Genomic DNA, 24,205 nt, shown 5'->3' with positions numbered 1-24,205 from the left:
TGAATTTGCAAAATATCAATCGACTGTTTCAAACTTGATTGTTCCTTTTGTAAATATCAATCAATCGTCTAAGATTTCACTGTTCTTTCATTTCCACAGTAATCATTCTCTGTTATCGTTCTCTTTTCTTCAATCTTCTTAACCTTCTGCCACCAGACATTTTACTCCCTATTCATAATACATACTATTTATACCTGTCGAGATCAGTAGCACACACCATAGTACTAATAATTAATGAAAAATAGCTAAATTATTCTGATATAAACTAAATTTTATGATTACTGCAAAATAAGAAAAGAAATAGAATTATCAGAAGCCAAGCAGGCGTAATAATAGTGTAAATCATTACATAGTTCTATGCATAGACAAGATAAATGTTCTATATCCCAATATTTTTTTAAAATGAATTATTGGTTTGTGTTAAGGATTTACTTTATATAAATCAAAATTATTTGAAGTCGGAAATAACAAAAAGGAATGATTTGAACTTCAGATTACAACTGTCAGATCATCGAAGTATGGTATGTAGAAAACACAAATTTTAGTCGAATACATGGATGGAATTTAATAGATTTAATAGAATCACTTTACATTTCTATGACAGTTTAAACTTAGATTTAGCTTTTTCGGAACCTACATTTTGAAAACTTTCATTGATATTTTGTTGATATTTTAAAATAAGTATTCATATGAATAACATGGTTTTTGTAAAGAGTCTTGTTGTAATTTCTATTGTATATTTTAAGGATGGTATTTTGTGTCCTGGTGATCAATTAATTAAAATAAACAAAAAAGATGTGACTCATGCATCTTACGATACAGTGGTAGATTGGATACGATCTGCAAAGCATGTTGTAAGTTTATTTTCTACATTTGATCAGTTAATTTTAAAATGGAAAGGTTATTCCAAAATAATATAAAACAACTTTCGTCTAAATTTGATTGAATTATTTTACAGTATTTGGGTGCCCAGTTGATGTAAGATATTAAGTAGGAAGAATGTATTTGTAAAATCTTAGAGAATGAATTTGAAGTAAATCTTACGTCTTGCCTGGCAATCTGGTCCAAGCTTTTTCAAGGAAGTTACTTACTTACTTACGCCTGTTACCCCCAATGAAGCATAGGCCTTCGACCAGCATTCTCCAAACCATTTTGTCCTGAGCCTTATTTTCTAGTTCTAACCAGTTGTTGTTCATTCTTCTCATATCTGTTCCCATTTCTCGGCGTAATGTGTTCTTTGGTTTTCCTCTTTTCTCCTGACCTTGAGGATTCCATGTGAGTAGTTGCCTTGTGACGCAGTTCGGTGCTTTCCTCAATATGTGTCCTATCTACTTCCAGCGCTTCTCCCTGATTTCTTCTTCTGCCGGATGGAATCTGGTTTGTTCTCTCCTACAGTAGAATGTTGCTGAAGGTGTCTGGCCAACGAGTTCGAAGTATTTTGCGTAGACAACTGTTAATAAACACTTGTATCTTCTGGATGATGGCTTTCGTAGTTCTCCACGTCTCCGCCCCATAAAGTAGAACTGCCTTGACATTTGTATTGAAAATTCTGATCTTGATGTTGGTTGACAATTGTTTTGAGTTCCAGATGTTCTTCAGTTGTAAATATGCTGCTCTTGCTTTGCCGATTCGCGCCCTCACATCTGCATCAGATCCACCCTGTTCATCAATGATGCTGCCCAGATATATAGAGGTTCATACATCCTCCAAAGCTTCTTCGTCAAGTGTGATTCGATTGATGCATGCTCTGTTGTATCGGAGAATCTTTTTTTCCCTTTGTCTATATTGAGACCTACTGCTGCTGAGGCTACTGCTACACTGGTCGTCTTCTCCTGCATTTGTTGTTTCATGTGAGATAGAAGAGCCTGATCATCCGCGAAGGAAATATTATTAATTAATTAACAAGATTGTTATGCGAAATGTTGGATTTATTGGAAAGGTTATTCTCTTTGAATGAATTAATTTCTAATCGCTTATTAGTTAATATAACAAGAAGTGATGTATGAAACCGTTAACAGGAGAAGTAATCATAGAAACAGTAAATAATTCCTATTCCGCACTAAATTAGTCTTTCAATATCATGAAAAATAAAGTAGCTTAAACTTATAACTAATAAAACATTTTAATCATGTTTATGCTAATCATCTTAATGTTTAATGCAAAATGAAAGCAAAGATCTACCCTGTTTATTCTTATCTTTATAAACCTAGAAGCGATTGCAGAAATTTTGTAATACCTATAATTACGACATTATTGGTGCTGAATTTTAAAACCAAACCTTAGCTGAATTTCAAAAATGTAGTAATGACACGTTAAAAATCTGTTTAGCAATAAAGGAGACAAGACAAGGGGACATTGAATCGAATTCTACAAACACAAATTCTGAAATTCATAGCCTTTATGCATAACACTAAAAAGACGATGCCTATTTCGTCAATTACTTGGTATTTTCAATTTTCAAATAAACTTGCCATTTAACTCATTCTGAATTATTGATGACATAAGATAACTTTGCTATGGAAACAACTAAGATCAATCGACAACCTGAAGAGATTAAATATGGCTATCCTTTGTTCAAGTTTGCCTAGATGATTAAATAATGAAAATTATGCTTGATTATTTTTAATGACATGCTTTCCAATATTCAGTTATGTATTCCTAATTTGATCATGCTGATTATATAATCACGTAAATGACCACTTCTGTTTAATTAAATATCTTTTAGTTGAATAGGTAATTCACAGGATTTTGGATTAAGCCATTCAGCTGACAGCTAATTAATAAATGATTGTTTACTGCTTATCAGTGAGACTGTTATTTTCTAACATTTTATTGGAATCCGTAGTTTAGATGATTATCCAAATCACGATTTAGGCAGTAATTTACCGATGACTTGGAATGAGAATAGCACTGTCAAAAATTAGATGATGGTTCTGTTTCTAGCTCTGTGGTTTACAGTTATCATATTCAGATTAAAACTTAAAGATCCTGAATTCTATCCTGTTTTGAATGGGAGATAATCACAGATGAATGTAACTTAGTGTTAAGTATGTCTATTCGTTTATATGATCAACTTTTATCTTTTCATGTTTATTTACTTTCAGCTTCATGTACAAGTTACACGGTGGGGTTTCAATACTCAAGCAAGTGCAGAAACAAAACCATCAACTAAACGTTTCTCAGATCCATCTGTACTCAATACATTTACGTCTGTTTTACTTGGTAAAGATAATGAAATTAAAAATTTTCTATCTCCAGTTGATACTTGTCGAGAATTAATTAATACCAAAACTTTAAACGTATTATCCTCCATCCAAAGTGGGAGGGATTAATTTATTTTTAAAATAAAACAATAATTAACGAATTTTTTTATATTATTTAAAATAAAAGTGGTACCAATTAAACCAATAGACATCCTATTTTTTGGTGGATATTTGAGAGTTTTGTTCTATTTCTCCTTCTTATCATGGAAACATAAACAGAACTATGATGTTTTCTGCTAGTTGACTAGTAAAATAACTGAGAAGTGTAATGATGGATTAGCAATTACTGTGGTTTCAATAAATCTACACTAGAACATATTGTAATTGAAGAATTAATGAATATATGACATAATCGGTAGTGTAATATTGAATCGTCGTGTTTATTATGAATAAATTATACATGTTTTCATTTCCACTGAATGCACTCTATATTTGTTATATCCCAATGAGAATAATGAATGGTAACTGCTGGGATCTATTTTTTGGATAAGTACTATGCATATATTTTTTTTATTGCATGATTGTTAAATAACTAAACTATTTGTATTCATGTTTCTCCTATCATAAGCTTTATTTTGACCTATGAACTATTATTATACGATTTACCATTCTTGAGTTATGTCCAGTATATCAGCTACTATCTCTCACATTCACAGCCCCGTTTGACCAAATCTTGTACAAATGTTATTTTCTGTGATGATGATGATGTGATCTGCTTGGTTGGTACATAAACCCAGTATGTCTGAAATATACGATTCATATCGCAGAGGCTGCTATTGATGTTCTTGACTTATCAGACAGGGCTAACAGGATCAGTAAAGACTCTTGACTACTCGTAAAGGTCTTATGCGTTATTGTTCAGGTCGATAATTCACTGTACACTAATTGGCGGCATCGTCACGTTATATATTGACAGGGGCACAAGTCCACAAGTTTTAACAGTATTATACATGAAAAGTATGATAAACGTTTAGTTTTCAAAGTTTTACATCTATATTGGCAAAAGTTATCTGTTTTGAAAAAAAAACAGCTTTAAAAAAGAGCAAAGCTAGTGCTGAGGTTACGAGTGTACATTTGTGTTTCAATCGTTTAAAGAAGTGTACTACTGGATGTGATGCGATTTTCATTGTCAGCTGCTGTGCTTGAGTCAGTACCACATATTCATAATAACTTACATTCCAACCACTTCAAAGATTGAATTAAGTGTTATAGAATGACAATTAAAACGTTTTTTCTTTGTCCTGTTTTCGTTTGTTAGTTAAAGTCCGTATAAAACATTCACTTGTTTTAAGAAGCTGCATTTGGTATTCTAACGGTAGGACGAAATCAAAGAAATGTCTTGGCTTATACGTTTAATTTTTTTTCCATTATTTTATTATCATATGTATACATGGAATGTTTTCCTGATATGAATCATAATGTCTACCCCTAAGATAGTCTTCTGAATCAAATATTTTGTTTAGTTAAGGGGATTAGTGAATTATTAATGTTAGAGAATAACTTCTAATAATTTAAGTTCAAGTTTCGGATTTGTGGAGATTGTAGTGTCGTTGATGCTCACTACTGAGGAGTTCTATGCTAGAACGAAACGGCCGTCCAGTGCTTCCAGGTTTTCTATGTTAGTTTGGCTTAGATTGACTGGTGAATTCAATTTCGATTTAAGTTCATCATTGAGAAAATCAAATGAATTAACTTCATTCATGTCTATGTACTCTTATTTGTTCATTGACTCATATAATACCTAAGAAATAAATATTTACTTACTTACTTACTTACGCCTGTTACCCCTCGTCGAGGAGCATAGGCCGCTCACCAGCATTCTCCATCCAACTCTGTCCTGAGCCTTCCTTTCCAGTTCTTTCCAGTTGCTGTTCATCCTTTTCATATCTGCTTCTATTTCACGGCGTAGTGTGTTCTTTGGCCTTCCTCTTTTCCGTTTCCCTTCCGGATTCCAAGTTAGGGATTGAGTCGTGATGCACATTGGTGATTTCCTTAATGTATGTCCGATCCACTTCCAACGTCTTTTCCTAATTTCCTCTTCAGCTGGAAGCTGGTTTGTCCTCTCCCATAAAACGATGTTGCTGATAGTATCCGGCCAATGGATGTTGAGTATTTTGCGTAGACAACTGTTTATAAATACTTGTACCTTCCTGATGATGGTTTTAGTAGTTCTCCACGTTTCAGCTCCATACAGTAGAACCGACTGTCTTGACGTTCGTATTAAAGATTCTGATTTTGAAATTGGTTGATAGTTGTTTTGAGTTCCATATGTTCTTCAACTGTAAAAATGCTGCCCTTGCCTTGCCAATCCTCGCCTTTACATCTGCATCCGATCCTCCTTGTTTATCAACGATGCTCCCCAGGTACTTGAATGTTTCCACCTCTTCCAGAGTTTCGCCATCAAGTATGACTGGGTTGGTGTTCTCCGTGTTGCATTTGAGAATCTTGCTTTTTCCTTTGTGAATGTGGAGGCCTATCGATGCGGAGGCTGCTGCTACATTTTCTGTCTTCATCTGCATTTGTTCGTGTGTATGAGAGAGGAGGGCTAGGTCATCTGCGAAGTCCAAATCATCTAATTGATTCTGAGAAGTCCATTGTATTCCGTATTTCCCTTCAGATGTCGAATTCTTCATAATCCAGTCAATCACTAGAAGGAAGAGGAATGGGGAGAGTAGGCAGCCTTGTCTGACTCCGGTCCTTACTAGAAATGCATCTGTCAGCTGTCCTCCATGCATGACTTTACACTGTAGTCCATCGTAGTAGTTCTGGATAATGTTAACAATCTTTTCAGGAACTCCATAGTGTCGAAGAAGTTTCCATAATGTTCTCCTGTCCACGCTGTCAAACGCCTTCTCATAGTCAATGAAGTTGACGTATAGTGATGAGTTCCACTCAACTGATTGTTCTACGATGATCCGTAGTGTCGCAATCTGGTCTGTGCACGACCGATCCTTACGGAATCCAGCCTGATGATCCCTAAGTTCGGCGTCTACTGCGTCTTTCATCCAATTCAGCAGCACTCTGTTGAAAACTTTTCCTGGTACTGATAACAAACTGATGCCTCTGTAGTTCTCACATTTGCTCAGATCTCCTTTCTTTGGTATCTTGATGAGATATCCTTCTTTTCAGTCTGTCAGTAGCACTTGTTCCTCTTCCCAAATCTTCTTGAATAGAAGGTGAAGCATGTTTGCAGTTACTTCTATGTCTGACTTCAGTGCTTCAGCTGGTATATTGTCAGGTCCTGCCGCCTTCCCACTTTTGATTTGTCTGATGGCCATCTTGACTTCTTCGATCGTTGGTGAAGTGACATCTATAGGAAGGTCAGTGTGTGCTGCTTCGATGTTCGGTGGATTCAATGGGGCTGGTCTATTCAGCAGTTCCTCGAAGTATTCTGCTCATCTTTTCCCCTGTTCTTGAATCTCAGTGATTGTCTTTCCTTCTTTGTCCTTGACTGGTCTCTCCGGTTTGCTATATCTCCCTGCCAATTTCTTCGTTGTATCATATTGTTGTCTCATATTCCCTTCTCTTGCAGCTTTTTCCGCCGCCGTTGCTAGTTCTCCCATGTATTTCTGCTTGTCGTCTTTAATGCTTTTCTTCACTTCCCTGTTTGCTTCTGCGTAGTCTGCTTGTGCTTTGACTTTCTCAGCTCGTGTTCGGCTGTTGTTAATTGCTAGTTTCTTGTTCTTCCTTTCTTTAATTTTGTCCAGGGTTCCCATAGAGATCCATTCCTTGTGATGATACTTCTTAGGACCAAGAACCTCCTGACACGTTGAAGTTAGTGCTTCTTTGACCCCTTTCCTGTTGTCCTCCAAAGTAGTTTCCTGTTCTTTCAGTAGATCCTGTAGTGCCTGGAACCTGTTGTTGAGAGTTATCCTGAATTCATTGAGCTTGTCAATATCTCGAAGGAAGGCTGTATTGAACCTTTGTAGTGCTGTTTGTCCAGTTGTCCAGTGTTTCTTTAGCTTCAGTCTCATCTTGGCCACAACCAGGTGGTGATCTGAAGCTATGTCGGCTCCTCTCCGGGTTCTCACATCTTCCATTGATCTTCGGAATTTTTTGTTGATACAGATGTGATCTGTCTGGTTCTCTATGGTGTGTTCCGGTGAGATCCATGTAGCTTTGTGTATGCGCTTGTGTGGGAATATTGTGCCGCCTATAACCAATTTGTTGAATGCACATAGGTTTGCAAGTCTCTCCCCATTTTCATTTCTCTCTCCTAATCCATGTCGTCCAATTACATCTTCATATCCTGTGTTGTCCACTCCAACTTTAGCATTTAGATCTCCCATCTGGATGGTGAGGTCCTTTCGTGAGCACTTCTCTATAATTGATTGCAGACTTTCATAGAACTGATCTTTATCATCGTCGTTGCTATCATTGGTGGGTGCATAACATTGGATAACGTTCATTGTGATCCCCTCCTTCTTTGTTCTGAATGATGCTTTGATTATCCTGGGTCCATGAGATTCCCATCCCACAAGTGCATTTCGTGCTTCTTTGGACAGAATTAGAGCAACTCCCTGAGTGTGTGGAGCATTTCCCCCTTCGTGACCGGAGTACAGCAGCATCTCTCCTGTACCTAGCCTTTGTTGTCCAGCTTGTGTCCAATGGGTTTCGCTGATTCCGAGTACTGCCAAGTTATATCTCCTCATTTCCATTGCTATTTGGCTGGTCTTTCCTGTCTCCCACATTGTCAGGACGTTCCATGTACCTATAAAGAGTGTTGCTCTGGTTGTTAGAAGGTGCATCGGTCTCGTGACTTCCGAAGAATTTCGGCTTTCATCATGAGACGTCATAATTATTCCTTCAACTCCCAGGGCAGAGTTTAAATTATTTGAATTATTTTTTCTGGTTAGCGTTTTTTTAGTGAGTTAGTTTTTCTACGGGATGGGGTCGCTAACCCCATGCCCAACCCTCCTCCTTTACCCGGGCTTGGGACCGGCAGTAACTCTAGAAGAGCTACAGGCGGAGTTAAGAAATAAATATTTACTGTAAGAATTTCACGACTTTTGTTAATAACATGCTTTTAGTAGGTAAAATCATATCGAACGTATGATAAGTCTGTTTTTCAAATGAATGATATATAACTCATAAAACACTAATCATCAAAATCATTTCCACAAAGGACTGAAAGGTTGAAATATGATTTTTAGTGTACATAGTCTGTTCAATTCCAGTAAATTCTGTGGGCTGAAAAGCTTGTTGACTGTTTCACTATGGCTTTTGAATTTGATTCTTATCACTTTGTTAAGGTGTCTGACATTATGGATAATCTGTGCAATTCATATAATTCAGAGTCATTTAGAAACATTAACGAGATAGGTAGAAGCTTAGATTGAAAGAACAATACATTTACAACAGTGTGATTGCACGCCATCTGCTTGACAGTGGCCATCGTGTTTATGTCACAAAGTCCTTTAAGATAACTAATAAACAAAAATACGTCAGATTTACTACAGTTTAATAAAATAATTGCCATAAAAAGACTTAAAGTAAATTTATGTATCCAGAATAATTTAGTTGTCAATCTTCCCTTGTTTCATTGAACTCATTCATAAATGTTGGTTATGAGATTCTTCTTCTCATGACACTAATTATTAATTCTCATTTCTTATCTAATTTGTACTCTATTGGTCAAGTTTTCAAGATTTACGTAACTATCACAATTATAAATCATTTCTAAATAATGCTGTCTCCATGTTCTTAGTTATTTATTCTAGGATATTCCTGTATTAAACTTATAAATATTCACATTACTAACATATGAACATCTCTTATCGTTCTTGCATACTTGTTGCTCTTTTCATTAGTCTCCATTGATGAGGACCCTTCTGATGTTATGATATAAAGTATATAGACTGACTTTTAAAGATTATAATATTTGTTATGATTTGACCTAGGCTATAGCCAATTGTTATGACTTGACCAAGGTCGTCGCTGATTCGTTATGACCTTACGAATTTAACAAGGACGTAATTCGCGTAAATTATCCACCAATAGAATACGACTTCTACGACCTTCACACTGTGACAATGACGTTCGACTAGTATGAGTAACCTAGCGTCCTTATTGGTCCTTATCCGCCCAACCCGTCCACTTGAGTCCAAAACACCAATATCAGCCTCGGCAATACGAATCGTTTATTTCAAGCATACTTTGTTTATATATCAGACAGACAGGCCACATCATACCATAAAATAGAAAATAATATTTGTACAAAATCAAGCCAAACGTGGCTGGAAGCGTGGGAGACAGTACTCAATAAACCGAGTATAATTTAGGAACAATAAATCATATAATAATAATCAATAGGTCAAAATGAAGCTAATAATAAGATGAATATAGACATAGATAATCCAGTTACCGAATAGTTATACCATAGGAATATAAATAGAATAATAGTGTAATAAGAGGTCCCGTAAGTTATCAGTACTTACTTTTTCCTAGTATATAACAATATTATGTTTAGGTTGTAAGCAGCTAACGAGAAGTTTCAAAATAGAATGTTATTCTGCTACATTATTTATTCTTGCTTCATTCAAATTTGTAAGTTGGGGAAATTGTACGACAAATATGGACTAAGTAATTGATCTGGATGTTCCGAAAGTCTGAAGGCTAATGGGTTGTATCCTTTATTTGAAAAAGTTATCACAGACTAATAATTGCACGATGCAACGATGGTTAAGTGGTTTATAATTTTCTTCATATAGGCGATCCATAAAAGTTGCTGTGAACCAACATTCAATAAAACATACCTCATACCTAAGTGACAGATTTCTGATCCGCACAAACTCAAGGAAATGACAGAAATTCGCCTTGTAGAATAATCACATCAATAGCATAACCTGAAAATGTCTAAACTCTTACTGATGAAGTAGCCATTTGTTGTAAAACATTGAAGTAGTTACTTCTTGATCAAATGGGCTTCTAACACAGGCTTTCAAACCGTCATAATGTCATTTGTTCTAAACATATGACAGTGGTTCATCCTACTAAAGGTAAGGTTGGTTTTGTCTATTTCAGAATGCGCCAAATTTTCCACATGCAAACATTTCTTCATTATAGATGTCTTAATTACAAACAATTACACATCTGTATTGACTACTTATGATAAAAAGTCAGTATAATAGTTATTTCGCATGCTTCTTTTAAGTTATCAGCCTTACATTACGTCATTTGTTCACCTTCTAAAGGAAATCTGTAAACGTTTTGGTCAGTTTTTTTTACATAAAAGACGAACATACTGTCAGTATGTTTATATTATGCAGTTTGGTTTTGCTAGAATACTAACTTGAAAGTCACTTGGTTAAAATATGCTTCGGGTAAATAATTTTGTCTTTTATTAACCACTTTAGACAGTAATATATATATATATATATATATATATATATATATATATATATATATATGTTTCGGGTTTAAATATCCTTCATAGGGAACATTTTAAGAAAACGTTTGTGAACTAATGTCACCGATGATATCTACACACACTAAGATATGAGTAAAATCTATATGGTTTGGTGACAGAACGTATGATTTGTTCAATGAACTGTTCCCAGTTATGTACTGAAAATTAATCTTAAAATAAACCTATTATGACGGTAGTTATTTTTCTTATTGTAACAAGTGTTTTTTATATCGCTGCCAAGTACTTTATGAATTTTTCTAACAAGTCATATGTTTAAAATGTATTCGATTTTTACCAACCTATGGTTACGTTATTGCATATCTGTTGGGTAGAGTTAATCGATAGATCATCATGAATCTATATTTTTACCTATTTATCACATGTCAACAAGGTGTATCTACAACCATGATGGAACTGATACTATCGTAAAACTCATAATGTCTTCTCACATTATCATAGTTGCGGACGATTTACTGTAGGTCTGAAATGATGATCATTTGAGAAATGATCACTGAGTAACACTTGTGTCATCCATGTATCATATTTAGTTCTCAACGAACCCTAAAAACAAGTCACAACGTGGCGCTTAGTCAAAGTCGCTTGATATCAACCGTAATGCGTGTATGGTGCTATGAAGTCAACTCCGTAATACTTTGAGGCTGTAAAATACTCGTCAGCCACAGGTTTTCGATCATGGGTTTCTGTGAAGCATCTCTCGCATTTCTTGAAGCAACCAAATGAGCGAATGAGGTTAGGCACTGGGTTCTGAATAAAGGTGGCAAATAGGTTGATGAGGTGATGATTCTTCATCGACCGAGCTGGCTAGAACATGTTTTATGTGTGCCTAGTAACCGCTCACCTCGACAGGCAATGATTGCGGGTACAAGAGTAGGTTGAAAGAAAGCCATAAATTGTTGAGTTTAGCCTTGTTGGAAGATACGGGATCCATGTGCTAACCACAATCACTAATTTCGAACTTTGAGTTATATGGCTCAGAATTGTTCACGATAATACAGATGAATTAACTCTTTTTCCTACTCTCAATCTCAAGTCCCATTAGTCCCAGAACTCATAACATTTCTTGCACTAAAAATAGGTGTCATATAGGTTTCCATTAACTGATAACTTAATAGTAACTACATATTATGTTTTCTGGCTATTCGTGATAATCTAATTCTCCTCATCAGGTGGTAAACGTTTTTGGCATTACTTGATACTTACTTTTGTGGTTTGTAAATTCTTGTATATTATCTATGATTCCTTGCTGTGCCCAATTATTATCTCCTCAATACTTGAGAAGAGATTTCGCTATGTTGAGGAGATTGTGAAATTGAATTAGTGAGGTATGTGACGAATCTTTCGATATCATTATGAATATGGTTGTGGATGGACATTTGAAACCTTGTAAACTACTGACAGGTGTTAATTCATCGGATACTAACCGTTTACTCCTTTTATGTCTTCTGTTAGGACGAGACATAAATAAATTGGAATTCATGCATGCAAACAAAGTAGAGAAAAAGTGAAACAGTAGTGATCTTGTTGAAGTTAGACATGTACACCACTAGATCCTGACTAAGTGGTCTGGAAGTTAAGCATTTGCGCGAAAGATCTAGGGTACTGGGTTCGATTTCCGATATATGGGTTGCAGATACTCACCGCTGAAGAACCCTATAACAGGGCGGAACGGTCATCCAGTGTTTCCAGGTCTTTAATGACTGTCTAGATTTAGTCGGTTCATGATTTCAATGTGAAGTATAAAGCTTTTACAATACCGTATCTAGTGTATATACCATCCGATGAACGGGTTGTGAGAGCTGACCTAATGATAAAATTTCATTTATGAACATGTCGCTAACTCACTGTTGTATAGATTCTTGTTTTTTAGACATATTTAATTCTAGGTAATTTATTTACTTATTTCGTACATGTATATTTGAGGTTTCGATTGTTTTTGTGTGGTAAGAAGAGTAGGAGAAACTTGTCAAAATGTTGTATGATAGGAATTCCACTTTGTACTGAACACATATTAAATAGAGGTATTATTAATATTGTTATTCAGTTCACTAGCAATAATAATTAGTGACAAAGGTTTGAGGACCAAGGGAAATATTTATTTCTCTAAGACTATGGGTATGCCTGACAGATAGATCTTATATAGCATAAAATCTAGGTCCAGGTCTTCTCGATAATTACTGCTTAACATGATAACGTTCGGGATGAATGAAGTAATAATTTAGGAAAATCAAATCAAAGACATCTTCATCACGGCAAATGTTGGGCAAATTATAAACAATTCTCAATAATCTTGTGATTTTGTATTCTAGACTTTGAAATTATCGTTTGTGTGAGACAAAATGTTCAAATTATCTTCTGGAAAATAACTAGACAATTCAGAGGTTCTCTTGAAAATACCACCAGAACAATTCAAACATAAGATACGGAATCTTTAGATTCAAGAAGAACATCTTACCATATATAATGAGTTCAAATGCTTTTCAATGTTCTATCTATAATTTTATTTTAAATTATTAAATAGAAGTTTGTTAAACTTTCCTTACTTGCTTTACCTTTTGGAAACCATAAAGGTGCGAGCTGGTTGGTGCCCCGTCAAATTGTATCAAGGTATCGTCGTGCAAGTTTTCCAAACATTGGTTATAAAAGAGAGCATATTCCCACTACCGTTCTACAGCCTCTCCCAAATTACTCAACAACTTCAATAAACCTTCAAGGAGATACGAATTTCGATAAGATCTCAATTTTAATAAATGACGAACCAGAAATCGAAGCAACAATCCGTCCCATCAAGCCTGGAAGTGAAACTGAAATATCAATCGCAATAAATAATTCTTGTGGTCTAGGAATAGGCTGTATAGGAGGCTGTGAAACAGCACTAGTAAGTGTGCAAATGCTTTATTTCATACATATTATGAACAAAAAATAACTTCGTGTTCACCTTCAAAAAGTTTGACATAGAAAACAAAAGTTGCCGTTTAAATGATGTGACTTTTTATTTGAAATTCGAACTGATTATTAAAAGTGCACTGCTGTATGTATACTAAATTTTAGTAGTAGTATTAGTAGTAATTTTTAGTAATCTGTACAAAAACAGAGAATAAACAGAATAAAGAATATAAAGAAAAATGGATAGTAACTAGCAATGGAATCCAAGAGGCACGTTTCGTCTTACTTGGGACTCATCAGCTGGATGTGCCTTCACCTTAGAGTTGATGATCACTTCGGAACTCGAACCCAGTACCGTTCGCTTCAAACGCCGTCATGTAATCCACCTAACTACTGAATAGAGAATAGTGTAAAATAATGAAATGTTTCATATTTGACTAAACGTTTGTCGATGGACAAATTTTAAGTTTTAAGAAGAGATATTATCTGTAATCATTACGGAAAAAACAACTATCTTTTTGGGCATAGAATAAAGATTTTTGTCAGGTATATAAAGTTTCAGTCCTGTTATACTTGGATAATTACATCCTCCATGTTTGTTTATTTTGTTACCAACATATTGATTCAAATGATGTTCACCTAATTCTTAATCATGTGATTATAAGTTTGTTTTGAATAAATAAACTTTTGTTTATATACATGTGATGTTACAAAGAAATGTAGGATATATAAATAAAAAAAATATATGAGAAATCTTTCCTCTCATTAACAATACAGACAATTGAGCTATATTTAGATAGTTCTGTAGGCTCTTTATAAACATTTGAACTGATGAATCTTGGGTTAATTGCTTTAGTTCTAACTAAAGCCATCTTTTAGTTTATTCTAAAAGTGAACACAAAACTGTCGTTTTCTATGACAATTTACTAACCTGTGATGAATTAAAACTGGGATTTCCAGAACTGTTAACTAATAGTGTGAGTAAAAATAGAATTTTATTACTCTCATTTTATGTGGATGAAAATGCAATATTTCTTTCCCGGTTAAGTTGCTAAAAAGCGAATACCAATAAAAAATTGCATGTTGAACAGATTAACTTAAGTGTAAGCTACATAATGAATAATACTTGATAATACTTGACTTATTATCATTTAACGTCTAAACAGTGAACTACTGTAATATTTTGACAATGGTATTTGTTTTGTATTGATAAATTTGTTTAATCCACGAATTATTAGAGCAATCAAAACTTATCCTATTTTAAGCTTTCTAATGTCATTTATTTCATATAGTGTTCAGCAGCATGTGAGGGTTCGCGTTTTCATGAATAGACAATGTTTACTGAATTTCTATCAAAACAAAATAAATCTTCCTTCATTCTGCTAGCAGTTTTGTGATCATATACTGTGGTAACATACTATAGGATGCCTTACCCAACTGTTTAAATTCTACCGTGATGAGGGATAAGGAACTGAATATGTGTATGTGTCACATTATAACTTTGTAAATAATACTATGATATTTAGTATTATATAGCAAATAACATAACCTCTATGAAAACGTCAATAGTTTGATGGAAATTTCACGCGTTCCAGATAGTTGGTTCAATGGTGTATGCTCACCCTTGTTCACAACAATAGATACTTAACTAATAGATTACCATGTTAATTATCTTACCTTTGTAAGGGTTTTCTAACGTTTAAAAATAGTGATGACTGTGTAACCATATTCCTAAGGCTACCACGGTATATGTTGTAACTTACCTCGCTTTCAAAATGTTGTATCCCGAAGAGAATTACGAATGGTAACTTTTGAGGACTATTTATTGGTCAATATAATATGTATATTTCCTATTGTAATTAACCTAATCATATTCGTTTCCTCTTATCACTAACTTTATTTTGACCTTTGAACTATTATTATACGATCCTTGAGTTATCATCAGTTTATTGATTACTATTCACAGCCACATTCGGCTAAATATTGTACAAATGTTATTATCTATTTTATGGGTCGATATGGTTTGTTTGGTTGGTATATAAACTCAGTATGTTCGAAATACAATGATTCATACCACTGAGGCTGTTATCGGTGTTTTGGACTTAACTGGTTGGGCTAGGCAGATCGCAGGGTCGATACGCACTCTAGACTGCTCGTACGGTTTCGTGTGTCACTGTTCCAATCGATAATTCGCTGCTCCCTGTTTGGCGGGTCTTATCGCGTCACACATTTACGAGGCATCCACTCGGCCTTCAGATATAACACAAAAAAATAAAGTTTGTCATGGTGGAGTATTTTTTCTGTAATTTCAGTTCTACTACTACTTTTAAGAAAAAACCTTCAGTAAACCATCAGTTGTTAACTTAATTACAATTTTTCACTTCAGATATTCGTTCGTTATCATTTCGTCAGAAATATATTTAACTTACAATTGAATAAATCAATTTTCAAAAAAGGTTTATAGAATGAAAAATATGAAACAAGATCTCCTTATCAGTAGTATTGATCCTTGTTAAAATTTGAAAATAACTATGACATATGAAACCAGATTAGAAGTGAAAATTTTTCTCTTAAATTTTTCAAGTGCTATTTTCTTTTCATGTATGTCACGAAAAACAATTTTGTTATAATGTATCTAGATTATATTTGAGACAAATTTAGGAAATATATAAGTTCTGGGAATTTACATTTTCGTGCTCGTGAACACCACCCAGCGTGGCTAAGCAAAGGTTTGGTGAAGAAAGTAAACAGCTCGATATTGGCCCATTAAGTACAAACTGGTCATAGTATCAGTATAAACCAATCCTTTTCAATTATTTATAGGGTCAGTAATTTTTTGCCTAAGCTTGTCAGGCTTAAAGTCCTTAAAATATTTGAGGCAGTAGCCATCAGTATGAGGAAACCTGAGCTATGCGTACAGAAGAAATATCTCTAACCCCCGTTCCTCCCCTGGCCAACCACGAGGCCAATTAATCAATAGTAATCTAACCTATTGGATGACCTAATTTGACGATGTGCTTACGACCTTTCGTAGTCAAATGTAATTGTCTCTCTTATCTTTATTCGCAAATCTTTGTATTATTATTATTGGTTAAATATCATTATTAATCCCCCCTTAGACATGATTCATTCACTTCGCATTGATCTTTCCTTATTACACCTTACTAATTTTTCACACAATTTAATCTTCCACTCGATCGAATTTTTATTGCACTATCATATCTCTCTCACCCTATCTGACCCATATTTATTCTGATCACAGATCTTAAATTTTCACTTGACATATATACAGATTCAAGTTAACATTCTATATGAGTCATATCAACATTAACAATTTTATTCTATTTGATTTGACATTCTTAAGTTTACATGTTTTAAACGATGTACTTTGCCTTTAACCTGGCCATTTTTTCGGATTATTAATTTAGACATATCATTGTAGAACCTGAAGAGAATTTATCGAAAAGAATATTCTTCGTTCTAATATTAGTCTTTTAAAATGATGGGGGTCTTTAAACGATTAAAATATATAAGAGCTTTCGTCTAAATTAGAACGAATAGTTTCACAGTATTTGGGCGCCGAGTTGATGTAAGACATTAAATAGGAAATATTTTCATTGATCTAAGCTTGACATCCTACATATTGTAGAATTTTGTAATCTGAATATTAGCGAATACATACATACTTTTTATATGTTTATAGAATTTGAAAGTTTTTTTGATTTTAATTTAATCTCATTGAAATCTTTTCAGTTGAACCTGACATAAATTCTATGCTAAAATCTTAATTAAAGTGTCCTTATCTAATTAACTATGTTAATTATGACAGTAGTAATATGTACATTTTATGGGTAATTCTCATCTTTCGTAAATGTGAGCTTCCATTTCTGTTTCCATTATATTTTAACCATGGGATATTTATCAGTCGAATAAATAAGCAGATTCTTATAGAAACATGAAGTTCTAAATTCACTTGGTATTGTTTACTTGAATCTTCCTATTAATGTTTAGGACTGCAATTGATCAGTCTCTTATTGGCATATGTGCATACTGTGCGTATTGGCCTGATATTGCCTTAATTCACAAGCATTATAAGCAAAGATGGATAGTGAACATCAACTCTGAGATGCAGGTACATCCAGCTGATGAGTTCTAAATAGGACGAAACGCGCATCCTGGATTCCACCGCTAACCACTATCCATCTTTGCTTATATAGAAGTTCTGTTAAATAAAATCTTAGTATGCTTTGTTAAACAGTACACAGGTATTCTTCGGGTTCATATTAAACTTGGTTGTTATTGTTTACTGAATTCGAAGATAACTTTAACAAAAAACTGACAACAATCAAATAGGCACTTGAAAGTAAGTAATATTCTTCTTATTTACAGAACTAAACTAAAAATATTTGATTCTAATCTCAAACAATTTACTTTAGGCTATACAGTTTAAAAATAACTAGACAAAAGTGATGTTTAAAATGATCTAGAGGGTCTTTTTTATGCTGAAATCTCATGGAATAACTTGTAAAATCAATGGAGGACGTAGTGATTTAAACATCTTTACCAACACATATGAGTTTGTTTTATTATTTACTATTTTAAAATAATAATTTTGAAACCGATTCATACAAAATTGTTATATCGAGTGCATGCGTACGTGCCCTGTTTAATATATATGACGTGATGGTCCCCGCCAATCAGAGAGGAGTGAATTATCGATCAGAGGAATGATACACAAAAGCCGTATGAGCAGTCTTGAGTATTTATCAGTCCTGCTTTCTGCCTAGCCCAGCCAGTTAAGTCCAGAACACCAATAACAGCCTCTGCAACATGAATCATTATTCTCAAACATACTGGGTTTATATACCAAACAAACTGACCACATCGTACCAATAAAATGGAAAATATCATTTGTACAAGATTTGGCCAAATGTGGCTGTGAATAGGGGAAACAGTAATCAATAGACTGGGGATAACTCAAGAATAGTAAATCATTTAATAATAGTTCATAGTTCAAAATAAAGCTTATGATAAGAGGGACACGAATACGAATAGTTTAGTTACCTAACCATTATACAATGAGAAATATACATATCATATTGGTCCATAAACAGTTCTCAAAGTTACCATTCATAAATCTCCACGTGATATAACAAAAATTATTATAACTACCCACAAATAAATAAAAATTGCAAAAAATCGTTTATCCAATTTCTTTTAATTTAAAATTGATTAAAATTCTATTGGAACGTTGTAAATCTATCCAAAGTATAAACTTCCATACAAATAATTATAAAACTAATATTTTTTATTATAGAATATTCCAGTTATACATGAAATCTATCCTAATGGTGCAGCGGCAAAAGATGGACGTTTACGCCCAGGGGATCGAATTAGTAAAGTCAATCGAATATCATTAGCCGGTGTGCCATTTTTGGAAGCTATGAATAAACTTCAAATGGCTTATATTAGCAAATCGTCCATGATAAAACTAGATTCAGATGATGAAAATGAAAATATTTCTTTATTAAATCAAGAGCAAAGTTATTTAAATCTCACCATATTTCGACCAACAGAACAAAGTCAAAAATGGTATGATCAAGAATTAATAATTGAATTACTGAAGAAATCTGGAAAAGGTTTGGGAATTTGCATTGCAGATCGTTGTGTACATCTTAAACCAGATGAAAATTTATCAGAGAATGAAAATACTTTAAAGGTACAAGATAATTCTTATGTAAACACTTCCGAAATGCAAACATCATATGGCGTTATTATTACTGAAATAGTGAGTGAATTTCAGCAATAATCATGATTTTTACTTTTTATCGTATAGATACTAACAGAAATATGAAAAATGGTTATAATTAACAATAGTCGGCATAAATTGAAAAGTAATGAAATGAATCTACTAGGTTATTTTGAATTACTGAACTAAAACACCTCTAGCCTGTGACTGAAGGTGACTACATGATTTTCTACTCATGATAAAAATGATAAATTCCTTGGAATGAAGAAAACATAAACATTACTGCAACCCTAAAATTACTATATGATAATCATACGATAACCTGATGTTCATAAATAATTTCAATCAGAATAATAATGAACCAAATAAGAAGCCTTTCGATAACACTGTTATATCCGTTGTGCATAATGTAAGGAAACGTATATGCTAAAATCTAGATAATTGAGAGACTCCACGTTATTCTTGTTGATTTGTGGGGTTAGTTTATCTGTGATAATCATGAAATATTTCAAGAGAAATTTCTGGCATGTTTGAAGTCAGCTTCACTCGTGATTCGGATGGATGAAATTGACTCCATATAATTAATTAGATCTTTTAGAAACTGTGGTATTCATGTTCCTATCAGTAAGAAATTAATCAGGAAAATAATCCTTTATCCCTTCAAACCTAATAGATTAAAAATTTATATTATTTATTTCAGTCTATGCCTTTAGTCAGAACTTAATAATCAATACCGATGGTAAGTGTTGTGATATGCGGTATCCGAAATCTGATACTGATACACGGTATTCTATGCGCTAACCCCCAACTGACTAAGTGAGCAAAAAAGTGCATTGTGGACTACTGAATGGAATGTGCAAATACTCATTCATATATATACCATTCTTAGGAAAGTGACCCATTAACCCCAATGAAATGCACTTGACCTTTGGGTTACTTCTGATGGCCATCGACTGATCTCTTTCTATTTCTGATTGACTCTCCATATCAGTTAGACCAAGCTAGTTTAACATATTTATTGATCATAAAAAATGTTTTACTAATAATTCGTTATTCTCTACAACCAAGTTTTCATGAATTCCAAGAAAAATTTGGCATTTTGTTGTTTTACTAGATTAAAGGATCGATTGCAGCAACTGATGGTCGTCTCATGGCAAATGATCAAATCCTGGAAGTAAATGGTAAAGATACAAGCACACTAACTAGTGAAATCGTTGGTGCTCTACTAAAGGTAGTTAAATATCTCATACTTTAGTAAATATTGTGGTACAGCTTATTCATTAGGTCAACAGAATATTTAGTTACAAGTTAACGTTAACGTGATGAAGATTATTGTCGAATAAAAATTTTCATTTTCCATAATCATTGTTGGACGCTAAGGCTCATACAAAATGTTCACTTAGTAATAAATTCAGTCATTATTCTTTAATTTACTTAGCTCCTGTCAGATTATAAAATCCACTTGTGTGTAATAAAAACAATCATTTAACCATTAAACATTTTATTATTTTAATTCTACATAGATGAACAGTTTTCTTCAGAGATTCGGTTAAAAATTCACATATTCCTCATACTACGGCAACTGAACTTGCTGGATATCAGTGTTGTTTTTTTTTGGAATAAGGATTAATATTTTAAAACCGTCAGGTTTGTAGACAACCGGAAGGTCCTTCACTAAACGTACTTCTTATTAAACGCATCAGTAACAACTAAGAACTAAACATGTGAGAACACTTTTTGTAGACACTAAATTCATTGTTAAACTTGAATTCAAATTTTTAGTGTAGTGACTATTAAGTTTTTAACAATTCTACTTCATAAATTAGAAATTTCAGCAACTGAATTCATGAGTTGATATGAACTAGACCACCGTTAAAAACCTGGAACCACTGGACAGCCGCTTCGCCCTAGTGTGGGACTCCTCAGCAGTTCCCGTTCACACCACCGCATGCAGGACTTGAACCCAAGAGCTTCTGTCTCACATGCAGACTTTTAAGGTCTAGACAACGTGAGGGATCGTGGATGGGCACTTCTGAGGAGTCCCATACTAGGACGAAACGGCCGTCCAGGTTTTCATTAGTGGTCTGTCTTACATCGACTCATGAATTCAACTATTGAAATCACTACAATCTCTACAAACCCCCATTGTTATCATAAAATTAGAAATTGTCGGATGTAAAAAAACATATTTTACTGATAAATCTCCTTTTTAGGCAGCTCCGTATAAAGTTGTTCTCAAAGTAGGAAGACTGAAAAATCAAATCGCTATACCAAATTCAGCTGCATTTCTTTTCAATGATCCTTATCAAGTAAGGCGATAGACTACACAGACTAAACAAGTAAGTAAATCTTTATAATTTATCCTTATATCCATTGCCTACAATTACATTCATTTTGTTATATGTGAACGATATATTATCTATTCTAATTTGATTCAAGATAAATAAACAAACAGATGCAAATACTTTCTGAACGGAAATTACTAATCATATATACTTGGTTGTAAGTCTATAAATGAAAGCTAACAATAAGACATTGGAAACTGATATACAAAATAATAGAAATTACATTGAATTGCATAATACTATTTTTCTTGATAAAATTCAGTAGTATAACGCAAAAAATGATTATGATGGAATGATGAAATAAATATATTCATTTAGTGGATTCACTGCAAGTATATACATTCTCAAAAAAAAGTTAACAATAAAGAGTTATGTGTAAAGTTTTGATTGAAATCGATGACAGCAAACACATTGATGAGAAGTAAAAGAAGTGTACAAATTGAGAGAAATTATTCATAGGATTTAATTATGATACTAATTTTCTACTTCTAGAGTGCTTTGTTTTTCATTATAATTTATATTTTCCCTTACTTCATCACATATATTCGTGGATTGGTTGAAGCTAGATATTAACACCGTTGAATGTCCGCCAGTTTAGTGAACTAAAAGTTAAGCTCTCGCGCGCGAGACTGATAGGTCCTGGGTTCGAATCTCGCGAGGCGGGATTGTTGATGTACACTGCTGAGGAGTCCCAAAACAGGACGGGACGGCCGTCCAGTGCTCCCAGGTTCTCCATGGTGGTCTAGCTTTAATTGACTCATGAGTTCAACTATATATTCAATTACTTATCTAATAAATCACTAACTATTTGAATAATTCGCACAAATGCCCACAGCGTTAATTTACATTCATGTTGTTTTTTTTCTATACCTAAATCATTCCCTAATTGTAAATAAAATGAAAGAATACACTTTTTTCTCGATACTTATTATAATTCCCATAGGTTATAAGCAGATGAAAAGAATCGTTGAAGTAAATAAACCTATTTTTCTGTCACAATTATTTTTCTTGTTCTATTTTAGTTCAAATCATGTGGTATAGTTATTTTCTACTGATATATAATGTCAAGCCGCTTTCTGATATTCATCAATCGTACACTATTTAAAATTCCACAAACCCTATCGGATGTAAATCTCATACTTCTTTCCAAAACTTCAAACATTATATAGAGTTCAAGCAACTGGTTCTAGTCTCTCTATCAATTATGAAATTTTAATACTTCAATTCATGAGTCGATCTAAGCTAAACAATCATTGAAAACCTGGAAACACTGAACGGCCGTTTCGCACTAGAATGGAACAACTCGGCTGTGTGAGTCCATGATCGAGGACGCGAGATTTGAAACAAAGACCTTCGATCTCGCGCGCAAACGCTTAACATCTAGACCGCTGAACCGGCTGTCATCCAACAGTGTTATTGTCTAACTTCAATCGGTTCATGATCTTGTGTCAACACTCAAACAAACACTTCACTTCTACCCGAAGTTTGTGCTGATGTTGTCGTTCAGAAGAACGATGAAAGCTCCATGACCAAACCATCCAGCTCAGAGAACAAAACTTCATCAAAATCATCCACCTGAGCTACAAATCTTCACCATCTCAGTTAATCTCTAGATAGTTTGTGAATTCATGTACCAATTAAGTGTTAAAACTTCATTTTTTATTTATTTATCAACCTAAATAAACCAATTAGAACAATACTTTTAAGATCAGATAAATTCGTCTTATTTTATAGTCCTAGTCATAAACTGTATATATGTTGTAAATAAATAAACAAATATATTTAATGTATATTGTTTATATTCTATCAATAAATCATTTGGTTCTGAAAAACATAGATATGAATTTTATTTATGAGTTTAGATAAAGAAAATATACTTTAGTAGATATAACGAGATTAAATACTATGAAGGGTGGATATTATTTCAGTCATGGTGAAGTTTATTTGATTAAAAATTACAAATATTTATGATTATACTACTACTGGTAGTAGTAGTAATAATAATAATAATAATAATAATAATAATAATATTCCTTCTGTACTAAACACCAATAAAAGCATTATGTTCTAATAATAATGAGAATAACTAAAACAAGGAAAGAGAAGAGAAACAAAAGTAAAGTTGAATATATTTGGTCAGAAATTATAACTTTCATTATAGAAATTGGATGTTGACGACTACTTTCAACTAGAATCTGTCGGTAGTTAAAGTAGCCACAGTTTAATCGAGTGACTACTAAGATGACGTACAATAAATTTTTCTATTTGACATCTTTTTTCTACTATATGACAATAATTTTGTTGACTAGAGAAGCAGGAACTTCAGTATGTAGGTATTTCGGTACATGCTTCAAAGCATAACGAAATAATTCTTTGTTCGTTTGTCTGCCTTTCTTATCATATGCTAATCACTTCTGTTATAAGTAACTTACTAACGCCTGTTACCCCTTGTGGAGGAGCATAGGCCTCCCACCATCATTCTCCATGGAAGTCTATCCTGGGCAATCCTTTCAAGTTGTTATTTATTCTTTTCATA

The 24,205-nt window shown here is 33.7% G+C and overlaps 1 protein-coding gene across 1 annotated transcript in view; it reads left to right on the top strand.

The window, feature by feature from the left end:
• Positions 1 to 23,878, top strand: part of Smp_168960 (multiple pdz domain protein, putative) — a gene marked incomplete at both ends in the record, with an annotated part of 29,520 nt that extends 5,642 nt beyond the window's left edge. The window contains 7 exons of the mRNA XM_018792419.1: positions 747 to 854; positions 3,105 to 3,222; positions 13,260 to 13,567; positions 18,893 to 19,363; positions 20,439 to 20,555; positions 21,538 to 21,633; positions 23,831 to 23,878. Of these exons, the coding sequence (XP_018644016.1) occupies positions 747 to 854; positions 3,105 to 3,222; positions 13,260 to 13,567; positions 18,893 to 19,363; positions 20,439 to 20,555; positions 21,538 to 21,633; positions 23,831 to 23,878 (1,266 nt within the window). The remainder of the gene's footprint in view (positions 1 to 746; positions 855 to 3,104; positions 3,223 to 13,259; positions 13,568 to 18,892; positions 19,364 to 20,438; positions 20,556 to 21,537; positions 21,634 to 23,830) is intronic.
• Positions 23,879 to 24,205: the final 327 nt, after the last annotated feature.

Source organism: Schistosoma mansoni (assembly GCF_000237925.1).
Source record: "Schistosoma mansoni, WGS project CABG00000000 data, supercontig 0297, strain Puerto Rico, whole genome shotgun sequence".
NCBI classification, from domain to species: Eukaryota; Metazoa; Platyhelminthes; class Trematoda; order Strigeidida; family Schistosomatidae; genus Schistosoma; species Schistosoma mansoni.
This window is presented reverse-complemented; position numbering and strand designations above follow the sequence as displayed.